This window comes from Vombatus ursinus, unplaced genomic scaffold (assembly GCF_900497805.2).
Source record: "Vombatus ursinus unplaced genomic scaffold, bare-nosed wombat genome assembly UNPS02015175.1, whole genome shotgun sequence".
Classification (NCBI taxonomy): Eukaryota; Metazoa; Chordata; class Mammalia; order Diprotodontia; family Vombatidae; genus Vombatus; species Vombatus ursinus.
The window spans coordinates 3,050,232-3,062,720 of record NW_020954953.1 but is presented as its reverse complement, the minus strand read 5'-3'; the positions used below and the strand labels follow the sequence as shown (position 1 = coordinate 3,062,720).

Below are 12,489 nucleotides of genomic sequence, written 5' to 3'. Positions count from 1 at the left end.
TGTAAGAAATAATGAGCAGACAGACTTCAGAAAAATCAGGAAAGACTTGTATAGACTGATGCTGAGTGAAGTGAGCAGAACCAGGAGAACATTGTACATATAGCAACAGTCAAGTTGTTTGATGACTAACTTTGATAGACTGAGCCCTTCTCAGCAATGCAAGGATCTAAGACATCTGCAAATGTCTCATGATGGTAAATACTATCCACATCCAAAGAAAGAACTATGGAGTTTGAATGCCGATTGAAGCATATTATTTGCTATTTTTTCCTTCTGTTTTGTTTTGTTTTCACTTTCTTGTGGTTCCTCCTATTGGTTCTAATTCTTCCTTATAACATCACTAATGTGAAAATATGCTTAATAGGAATGCATATGTATAGCCTACATCAGATTGTGCACCATCTTGGGGAGGGAGGTGAGGAGAAAGGGGGAGAAAAATTTAAAACTCAAAAGCTTATGGAAGTGATTGTTGATAAATTAAAATAAATTAATTTTTTAAAAAAAGATTACATGTTCTTAGTTCTGTCAAGTGATCCTCATGTGTCAGAGATGCAAGGCCCTTCACCATTCTAGTTTTGCAACTCTGGACCCTCTCCAGTTTATTAATGGTGCCCAGAAATGTACATAATGAGGTTTGGTGAGGGCGCAGTAGGAAGAACTATCATGTCCCTATTTCTGTAAGGTGTGCCCCCAGTGATATAGCCCAAGATTCCATTATTTTTTTTGGCTTCTATGTCACATAGATAATTTATAATTGAGCTTTCAGTCCAACAAAAACTGGAGATACTTTTCAGAGTAAGTGCTGTCCAGACATTTTCTATTTGTGAAGCTGATTTTCTGTACTCAAATACAAGATATCATACTAATTCTTATTGAATCTATTCTTAAAAGACTGAGTTTACTGCTCTAATCCAAGGGTTCTTTACCTTTTTATGTGTCATAGACCCCCCCCCCCACCACCACCACGGACCCCTTTCCAGAATAATGTTTTTAAATAAAAGTAAAATAAAATGCATAGGATTTTAATATTTTAAATATTTTAAAATAAAATGCATAGGACTACAAAAGAAACTCATTTGTTGAATGAAATAAAGTTATCAAAAGGCAATTTAAAAAAACACAAAAGTTCATAGATCTTTGCTCTACCCTATCACGATACTTGTGGATCCTGGCACTGTCATCCAGTCTTAGCTATTCCTCACAGAAAATTTGATGAGTACACTATCTATACTTTTATCCAAGTCATTGAAAGAAATGTAAAATAGCACAGGGTGAAGGACAGATCCTTGGGGTACTACACTAGAGAACTCTTGCCACAATGACATTGAGCCATTAACAAACTACTCTCTGACTACAGCAATCCAACCAATTCTGAATCCTGCTGATTTTATTACTGACTAATCCATTTCTCTCCATCTTCTTCACAAAAACAGTGTGAGAGACTTTGTCAAAAGCTTTGCTAAAAGCTAGAGAAACCATATCCACAGCCTTCCTGTCATCTACTAGTAATTCTGTCATACTTCTTTATGTAACAGAGATGAAAGTGTAACATAAATATTCTACCCCAGTGATTCCCTAAGGGAAAAAGCTAACAAAAAGTAATATTTGCCATTCAATCCCCACTGAAATCTTGCTCTTCTGCCTTATCATGGTCTGGAGGTAACCCTGAGTTGGGGGGGGGCTGCTTCATTTTTGTCCTTGTACCCCTAGCACTTAGAACGCCACCTGGCACATAATAGGCACTGGATTGACTGACTGGCTGCTCAAAGACTACAAAATGCCAATGGAGCACAGTGTAGGGTAGGTCCTACTACTCAGCCCAGTGATGGACCAGGCATCTGCCATCAGCCTTAGTTAAGTTTAGAGAAGCCTTTTTGTAAGGATGGCCATGTGGTAGTTACATATACTTTCAATCATAATCTGCAAAGGAAGCAGGGGGAATGTAGGAGAGATGACTAATGGAACTGGTGGAGGAAGTACCTACACCAATAAAACCATGTATTCTTTATTCAAATAGCTAAAAGGTATTGTTTTGATTTGAGCTTTTCTCCTAGAGATGCACAGAAAGCCAAATTCTAGTCTTGGTTCCAGCGGTAGTTCTATTTGGATTACAAGTAGCTGGAGAATTCATATTGATGCTATCAAAAGCAGTCCTGTGGATTAAAGAGTTTTCACTGGTGGTGGGGCATGGTTTAAACTAGCTTGAATAAATGGCACATGCACACCATTGTGGTACATCCACTATGGAGGATTTATGGATGGACACGAACAATTAGTATACGATAAGAAAACATGGATGATGCACATTATATCTTTGTAAATAGGTATGTCCAAATATACAAAGTACCTAAGTAATAAAGACACCAAAATACAAGTATCCCTCTAGATGTCCAATCAAGCCATCAAACACAACATAGGTTGTGTAAAATAGTAGGTAGAGTACTGGATCTGAAATCAGGAAGGCTTGGTTTCTCCTGCCTCAAAGACTTAATAGCTGTTTGACCCTTCACAAGTCACTTAACCCCTCTCAGTCTGAGTTTCCTCATCTGTAAAATGGGGACAATAATAGAACCTACCTCAGAGTTGTAAGGATCAAATTAAATTCTAAATGCATTTATTAAATAGCTACTACGTGTCAGGCACTATGTTAGTTATTGAGGGTACAAAGTCTCTAACCTCAAGTTACCTATAGTTTATTGGAAGAAAATGGTAAATACACAGATAAGTAAATGCAAGGATCTCATGTAGAAGAAGGTGGCTAAGGAAGTTAACTTTGAAAGGAGATAAGAACTCAACAAGGCAGAAGAATACTATGGAAACCTTAATCCCTATGTAAATGTCAGTAATGATTATGCACAAAATGGAATTGATCATCTTCCCTCCCTAAAATCTAACCATCTTTAACTTTTCTCTCTTTTTTAATAGCACCACTCAATCATTGAGTCTCAAAATCTCAGTCATTTTTACGCTTCTTGCTCCCCATATCTTACATATCTAATCATTTTCCAAGTCAAGTCGATTTTACCTTCTTAAATTGTCCCTCACCTCTGTTCCCTCCTTTACATTTCTGCTACCATAGCTCAAGGTAGGAGGAATCTTAGAAGATCTATCTTTGGATAATATTCAATAAAGAAAGGTGAACTAGAGACAGAAAACAACAGCGAAAAGATAAATTTACTGATTGGATTTGTGGAGAAGGATCCATCTCTGATTTTCTTCTCTTTAAGACAGATGCCACCAAGAATATGAGCAAACATAGTCACTCAATTTTCCAATCCATCTTACCCTCTCAACATCCTTTTTCTTTCTGTCATCCAATCTCAGAACTGTGGGTGAGAGACTGTGGAAGATAGAGATTTACCTAAATGATTCTAAGATAGTGGGCAAAGGAGCAAATGACTTCTCCAACAGTAAACTGAAGAACAGGCACAGCTGTGGCATTCAGGGTCATAGGAGTAGCCAGCAGTCTGTCTTTTTCGAGAAAGCTGGGAAAAAGTCCTGCCCCTAAATCTTTCTTCCACTGGCTTACCCTAGCACCTAAATTTCTATCATTCCCAGGAGACTTTTCAAAATTCTCAGTATTTTCAATATTTCTATTTCAATAGTCTCCTGCTAAGACATGCTTTTATTTTTTAATCACTTTTTTCAATTAACAAGCATTTTTCCTCTCCCTACCTCCTCCACTCAGTTATGTGCTTAAAAGCTGCTATCAGCTATTAACATTTTAATTTGTAATAATTATAATAATAATAGTAGTAATAGCTAACATTTACATAGCACTGACTATGTGCCAAGCACCGTGCTAAGTACTTTATGTCATTTGATGCTCACAACAAGCCTGTGAGCTCCCTGCTAATTGTTGTTCAGTTGTGTCTGACTCTTTGTGATCACATTTGGGGTTTTCTTGGCAAAGATACTGGAATGGTTTGCCATTTTCTTCTCCAGCTCATTTTGCAGATGAGGAAATTGAGGCAAAGAGGGTTAACTGACTTGCCACAGCTAATAAGTGTCACTCAACTGAAGCTGCTCTTTCCAAAATTAACGTTTCTTCATTGCCAAATCTAATGGTCTTTTCTCAGTTGTCCTTCTCAACCTCTCTACAACATTTCAGACTGCTGATCACCCTCTCTTCCTGGATACTCTCTCCTTCACCAGTTTTTGAGATACTACTCCTTCCTCTAGTCACGGTTCTCCTACCTCTGCTCAGTGTCATTGGTTGGAATCTTCATCTACATCATACCCCAATTGTGGAAGCAGACCTATGGGCATAGTAATCACCTCCCTCCAGATGACTCACAGATCTCTATATCTAACCCTTATCTCTCTGGTGCTCTAGTTTCACATCACCAATTGTCGACTGGACAATACAAGCTCTATGCCCTCCAAGTTTCTCAAATTCCACATGGCCAAAACATAATTCATTCTCTTTCTCCCAACCCCATTTTTCTTCTAAACTTATGGTTTGCTTTTGAGGGTACCATCATCCTTCCAGTTACTCAGTCTTACCACTTTGAAGCCATCCCTGACTCCATATTATATCATAGCCAATTAGTTGCCAAGTCTTGTCAATTCTACCTCCACAATATCTTTTGTATGCATCCCCTTCTCTCTACTCACCCAGGTGCCATCCTGTTTCAGGCTCTCATCATTTCCCACCCTACACTACTGTAAGAGCTTCCCAAAATGGTCCCTTCATCTCAAGTCTTTTCTCTCTCCCAACTATCCTCCAATATAACTGCTTCATTAAGGAAAAGTCTAATCATTCCCCTGCTCCATATACTCCAGTGATTCCCTATTACTTCTAGAATCTAATAGTAACTCCTCTGTTTGACGTTAAAAACCCTTCATAACCTAACTCCCACCTACCTTTCCCAGTCTTATTATTTCCCTTCACACATTCCACAGTACAGCTTCACTGACCTCATAACTGTTCTTCACCCAGGGCACTCCATATCTAGTCTCTATGCTCTATCATATAGACTGTCCTCTATGTCTAGAATGTCCTACCTACTGACCTCTATCTCTTAGAATCCCTAGTTTCCCTCACATTTCATTTCAAGAGGCCTTTCCTGATCCCCATCCCCATCCCCTAGCAGCTAGTACCTTCTCCTAAAATCATCTTGTATTTATTTTATATTTAATTAAACAGATATGTATTATCTTCCCGACAGAATGTATTCCTTAACAGAAATGATAGTTCTTTTTTTTTTTTTGTAATTCCCAGCAGATTAAATGATGGCTGGCATACAGTAGAAGCTTAATGAATATTTGTAGATTGATAGATTTATGGATTCCAGCTCTAGATCCTTGAACAAAAACCTTAATATTTATCATCTGGCCTGTTCAACTGGGAGCTAATGATGAAAAGAGTAAAGAGCTTAGATCATAGGTCTCTAAAAGTAGATTTTTGTATTATTCATGCCAGTAATTTTGAAATGGAGTAATGTAGCATTTAATTTCTATTACAATTATATTATTACCCTAAAGAGTTAAACCATTTTCAGCAGTACCTAACATCTTCAAAGTGTGATTTATGAATTTAAAAGGAACTGCCTCTCCCCAATTTAATGGAACCACGCAGCCATTACTAATCAACATTTTTGCTAGACCATCAAAAATTTCAATTTCATTGGTCACCAAACTCACATTCAAAGCCTCCCTCCATTGGTAAGAACCACCAGATTTTATAATACACTGGAAAAAATCATCTTCAATAACCTTGGGCCACCTCCACACCAGATGGGGGCACAGGAAGAGTTTTTTGGTTCAGTAATTCAACAATATTTTTTGCACAAATTTAGAAGAATTATATAAAATAGCTGGCATCTACAGCCAAGTTTACCTCACTGGAATTATTGGAGCTCTGAGGCAGCTGAGTTCCAGGAAATCCATGATTGCCACTTGAATCAAATATCTAAATGAGATAAATGCGTTTAAAAAGAAAGAAAGATAAAAGGGGAGGACAGAAGAAAGAGAGATGAATGAAAGGGCAATATCACATGAAGTTGATAGCTAATTATTTTCAATATAAAAAACCTGAAGGTCAACAGCTCTACATAAACATTCATCCCACAAACTTTACTATTTACTAATTTATTATATTTAAAGGTTACTTTTAAAAAGCAATATCATTAATACCTATTCTATGCCTCCTCGCACATTTGTATCTTTTACCTTTTTATCATAGGCCATTTGTGTAATTTTGAAAATAGTTAGTCTTGCTATTAAAAAGGAATGCAGCTTCTGAAGATATTTCTAGTTCACCTGTCAGTTTGCTGCACTGTGATCAGACTTGCATCTATTTTAAAACGTGGATCATTAATTTGGTAGAAAAGAAATCTTTTAAAATCTTAAACATACTTGAGTATTTGTTGATATGCACATTGAAGCCATTAGAATAGCTCCATATACTTGAGGAATGACCATCTCAATACAAAACACTTTTTTCCCCATCAATACATGTTAAGATAGGCATATGTAATAGATATTTCATGCATGTAGACGAAACCCCTGATAATATCCACCAGTCAGGCAGTCAATGAATATTTATTGTCTACTACTCACTAAGTGCTGGAGATACAAAAAGAGGAAAAAAGAACAGTCCTTGCCTTCAAGAGGCTTACAGTCTAATGGAAGAGGCAACAAGAAATATGCGCAAACAAGCTCTATTCAGAATAAAATGGAAATAATTAAAGGAAGGCACTAGAATCAAGAGGGGTTGGAAAAGGCTTCTGGTAGATGAAGGGGATTTTAGTGGCTACTTTAGGGAACCCAGGGAAGCCAATAGGTGGAGATGGGGAGGGAAAGCATTCCCAAAGGGTAGAATTGGGGAGTTCATGAAGGGTTTTGAATGCCAAATAGAGGATTTGGTATTTGATCCTGGAAATGAAAGAGAACCACTGAAGTTCAGTGGGGGGGGTGATATATTAGCTAATATTAATAAGCATATAATTAAAGAAAAACTAGTGATCACTTGATAAATTAATTTTCTTTTCCCAGTTGTCGATAAATAATTGTATTAATCACAATGTTTACATTTAATACATCTTACATTTAATTATAAAGGAATAAGTTTAGCTAACAGTTTGATGTTCTGCAATAAATGAATAAGATCTGCCTTAAATGTGCAAATAAGTATTTTTCATAATGGAAGCATAAACAGAAACTTAATTAATGAGATTTTTAAACTGTTCTTCCCTACTCCATATATTTATATATATATACACATATATATATGTGTGTGTGTGTGTGTATACACATATACATACATACACACATGGATATACATATATGTGTCTATGTATATAGACACATAATCATATATATATATATATATTATTCATAAGAGTTAGGTATGTTTTAAAACATATGGGTATGTTTTAAGGCCCACAAAAAGATATCTGGTGGGGTTTTTTTATTCAATTTACTATATATTCCCTCTTAAAAGTGTTTCAGACCCTTATGCCTTAGTATTCAAGTTAGTAATGAGAATTAATGTTTGACACCCATTTACCCAAGAAAAGGTTCAGGGAAATAATTAAAAAGTAGTTGAATAAAGTTCTACAGAATTTTTTCTTCTATATATAATAAACACGTACATAACAGTAATGACAACAAAATTAATAACTGCTTTTTGTTAATGCATAAATAAAACAAAATCATCTACTGACATTTGCTACTAGCAAATAGTTTCCAATTATAGTATCAGAATATCATATAAGAGCACATTTATGTCTCATATGGCCTGTTTTATGTGGAAAGGTCAGAGCCCTAACACTGTCATATGAATTATTCATATGAAATTTATGAGCATACTATGTTTTTAACTGGCCCTGTTACTTCATTAATATAAGAAGCTCTTGGTAAAGAAATTCCTTTACTAAAACATATTGGTAACTTCCCTAAAACTTGATCATAGAGAATTGTCTGGGGCACCTACAGTGAAATGATTTAAAGTAAAAAGCCAGTATGAGTCAAAGCTAGGACATGATCATCCCACTTTACTCTGAAACTAGTTCTATGTTCACAACTCCATGTTATCTCTTAGCATCATGTGAATTAAAGAGGGCATTATCAATAAGTATAGATAAGCACTGAAAATATTTTGAAAACAATTTATTGTATAGGATCTTTTTTTGTGTGTAAAAACTCATATTATTTTTATTTATTAAAAAAAAACCTTATTGCCTCAACTTACAACAAGGTTATATATCAAAGTAAACAGAAGTGTTAATGTGGCTTAAAATTTGTTCCTACTCCTTTTAAAAAGGAAAACTAGTGGGAGAAAAGCAAAAGGAAAGGCAATGAAAAATATAGGAATTTTCCCCCTAATTTTACTTATATGTATGCTAATAAATGTTTTAGTTGCAACCAAATGTCAAAAGCAATTGGAAAGGAACCAAGCAGCTTTTCTGATGTGTGTAACTTAGGGGGAAAAATTCACACATATATTTAATACTTTCATATTATATTATAATCTCATTCTTAATTTATAATGAAAATCATTAGTGAGTTAAGTTCCAAAGATTTTATGTAATTCTAAAAAGAAAAATAAAAGCCCAGAACCCTCAACTGAGTAGCTAACAATCAAGTAAGCTTATTTTACTATTACTCTTCAGTTATTATGACATTTACCTGAGTTATGGATGGCCTTTTGTCTTTCCCTTTTTTTGCCAAAGTGTCCAGTCCTTTCAGTGATGAAAACAATCCCTTCTTATTTTGACCTTGCTGTGTCAATGACAATGTTCGTTTCCGGAGAGCGGATTCATCTCTGGAGCATATCTAATTTAAAACATATTTATTTTTAAAAATATTATTCTGGAACCATTTGTTTATCAGAAAGAAATAACTGTCTATCAAGCAGGCATACTTTCTTTTTGTCATGAATACTGATTTTCTGGTTAACACATCAAAGTCATAGTTTCATTTCATATCTTGACAACATGCAAGAAGAAACAAGCCAGTTGAGACATTAGAAAGACCCCCTAGCAAGCACCAAGATTAAGAAAACAACTCAATGGTTCCCAAACTGGACTTATGCAAAGTAGTGTCTATGCAAATGCAAGTGATCTCAGAATACCCACAGGGGCTTTCAGCAGTCCCAGGAAAAACAATCTGCACTTAGTCATGAAATGATTTATACAACCATTGCCAATTCCCAAGGATTACATCTTCCTGCTACTATGAAGTGGGAAGAGGCTAGAACAGGGAAGGAAGCAAAACATCTCTGTATGACTAATGAGTCTTCCACTATTAAGAGAACTCTAGGTGAAAGCGCCAAAGAACAAATAAATTAAGACAACAACCTCTGTCTTCAAATGTTTGAGGAGATTTCAGAGAAATGTGGGAAGACATAGAAATCTAATGCACACTGAAATGAGCAGAACCAAAAGGACAATTTACACTACAACAATCTAAAAACAATTCTGAATGACTTAAGAACTCTCTCCGATCCAAGGAATGATCAATGGTGATTCCAGAGGACTAATCATGAAGAATGTTACCTATCTCCTGACTGATGGGTGATAGACTCAAGATGCAGAATAAGATATGCATGGGAATGTATATTTGTTACAGGGTTGTTACCTTTTTCAGTTTTTTTTTTTTCCCAGTGGAGGGGGAAATAGAATGGACAAAAGTACAAATGCCTGATACTGGGAAAAAAAATAAAATTTAACTTAAAAAAGGTTTGAAGGATCTTCCTGTAGATTAGAGATTATATCTATCCTAATTAGTTTCCAACAAGAAAAGTAGAGCCAAAGGATGGAAGCTACAAGGAGAATGATTTTTGCTCAGTGTAAGCAAGAGTTTTCTATCAATTAAAGCTTCCCAAAAATAAAATAGACTGCATTGGGAAGTAGTGAGTTCCGTGACATGTGAAGTTAATAGGATTCAATTCAATTTAATAAGCAGTTATTAAATATTTGCTGTGTGCCAGGCACCATGCAGTGGGGATACAAGGGGAAAATCAAAACAGTATCTGCTCTCAAGGAGCTTACTTTCTATTGGGAAGAAACAAACTGTGGAATAGAAAATTAAACACAAGACATATATATAAAGTAATACCCATTGGAAGGCATTAGCAACCGAGGAGATCAAGAACGGCTTCCAATGGGAGGGGGTATTGGAGCTAAGCTTTGAAGGATTAAAAGAGTATCATAGGCATTAAGCTGTAAGGGACATTTTCAAGGCCATCTAGTCCACCCCTTCTGCTACCCCTAGGCCACAGAGGTTTTTAGATTGCATAGGTGGGTCTTTAAGTAGAGACTGGATGGTCATTTATCAAGAATCTATCAATTCTTGATTCTTGGGACCAGATTACTTCAGTTGTCCCCTTTACGTCTGGACTACAACAACTTAACCTCTTTCTGGGACTTACCAGTGCATGGAAGGAAGAAACTGATAAGATGCCCAATCTGCCCAGTGCCAGTTTAGAAGGACGACTCGTGGCAGCAAGGAGACTCTTGGGATTTGGTAACTCTCCACCTTGTAAACTGGCCAAATAGCAGCGCATCCTGAAGAGATCCATGTGAAATTTTTCCAGATTCTGCTCCCACTGCTGGATCTATTTAAGCAACAACAACAACAACCAAAGGACAATTAAAACAAAAAAAGTCTTCACGGGTCAGATTGAAAATTTGATCTCTTTCATGAACTGAGGAAAAATTAGTTTCAGCTGGAAGTGCATGGTTTAAATTAGCTTTCCCTGTTTGTCCTACCTTTAACCCCTCCTGCTGCAATGCATTTGGTCATACAGTTCTGCAATTTATCAAAGACAGCTGAAAATAAAACAAAGCTGGTGGTCTGACTTAAACACAGTGACCTGTCTAAAGCAGCACCACCTTTGGAGGTTTACACCGTTCCAAAATAATCCTAACTTGAAAACAGATCTTAGAATTTATACAATTTTAAAGCCAATTGCTTCACGTTATTTCATTTCCTTTCACATTGCAATCCTTGGATTCCAAACAGTACTTACTAGACTGTAAAGAAACAGATGCACAACTAAATGAAAGTGAGATTTCTAACTTTACAATCCTTTTCATTCTGGGGAAATGATTCAAATCAACAAAAAGCAAATGGGTTTCAGGAACAAGGATAATTAGGGGCTTTACTCCAATTATTAGTACATTTTCTGCATAAGCGCCATCTGTACATCTGAATAAAATTATAAGCATATACACTTCTTTGCCTACCAGAGTATCACGTGTGCTTTTGCAAACGATGTCATGGGTGAAAAAAGAAAAACAGTCCAAACTCTCTATGGGTGTCTCTCCTCTCTTGCAGCCATTTCAAACTGCTTTCTATTGCAAGGATTAAACTCTTCTAAGCTGAAGAAAGAAGACAACAGCAACTTGCTAAAACACAGATTTAACAGCAGGGTAGAAAGCTACAACTCAAATACTGTTAAGGACAAGCTTCAGGCACGTGGACCAGAAGTCTTCACTAAATATGTATCATTTGACTCAATGCAAGAAGCCTGTCACTTAATTGTCAATAATTACATTTCAAACAACTTGCTATGCCCTTCTTTCCGGGCTGCCAGATTCTGTCCTCTATGATGTGCTGTTTAGCAGTTTAATGGCTTAGTACAACATACTGAACATTACATTCCTAGTTAGCCTTTCCTCAGAGAAATTATCTTGCAGGCTAGAGACAGCATAAGCCAACTAAAGAGAAACAGAGAGGGGATGAACAGAAGTTGTTAGATGGAAGGAGGGAGAGTTTGTCCAGAGCCCCTAAAGGCAAACTTGCTAACTTTACAGATTTCCCTTAGACAAGTGAACAAATCCACTTAGACAGTAAACACTAATATCTAATATTTTTCAAAATCTACCAACTATTTAGTTTTTGTCATTATGTTTTTTTGTTTTGAGAAAGTTTCACTGAGATTAAGTGATATGAGAAAAGAGACAAACAAGACAGATTTATGAACAAGAGACAATATACTATTTTGTCTTTCCTCCCTCCTTACTTTAAATTTTATCTCCTCCAATTCATTTTCCCCAATATATTCATGTAAAATTATTTCTTGAGCATTTATACTAACCAGTAATGTTTTGCTGACTGAATATATTAAAGAAACTATTCCCAGAGTGACTCAATACCACCTTCTTTGTAATTTACATGCTTTCTTCACACCTGAAATTTTATATTTCAATTCTCCATTAGTCTTGAAGTTCTAGTAGAGTTCAAATGTTAAGATAATGTCCATAAATTGCTTTTCAATGGCCAATCACTCCATGGTTTGAGAAGGGACATAGAAAGGGCCAGAGTCAGGGAAACAAACTCCTCAGTGGAGCCTAGGAGTGGAACTATGGACCCCACCTCAAATAATTCTGAACGTGCTAACACACACAACACTACATTCAATAGTGACATCATTTGGCAATGAATCTAGCAAAGAATTCCCGGAGATTGTCCTGTATTATTGAAAACAAATGCCTGGAATCAATTGTCCTGAACTAATAGCAGCTTTTTTTTTTAAAT

At 36.1% G+C, this 12,489-nt stretch overlaps 1 protein-coding gene across 2 annotated transcripts in view; it reads right to left on the bottom strand.

Moving 5' to 3' along the window:
* Positions 1-12,489, bottom strand: part of LOC114031508 (T-lymphoma invasion and metastasis-inducing protein 2-like) — a 288,383-nt gene that overhangs the window by 108,603 nt on the left and 167,291 nt on the right. For both annotated transcript variants that reach the window (XM_027846621.1, XM_027846622.1), the window contains 3 exons: positions 10,379-10,564; positions 8,635-8,781; positions 5,843-5,914 (listed from right to left, as the gene is read on the bottom strand). In XM_027846621.1, coding sequence (XP_027702422.1) covers positions 5,843-5,914; positions 8,635-8,781; positions 10,379-10,564 — 405 coding nt within the window. The remainder of the gene's footprint in view (positions 1-5,842; positions 5,915-8,634; positions 8,782-10,378; positions 10,565-12,489) is intronic.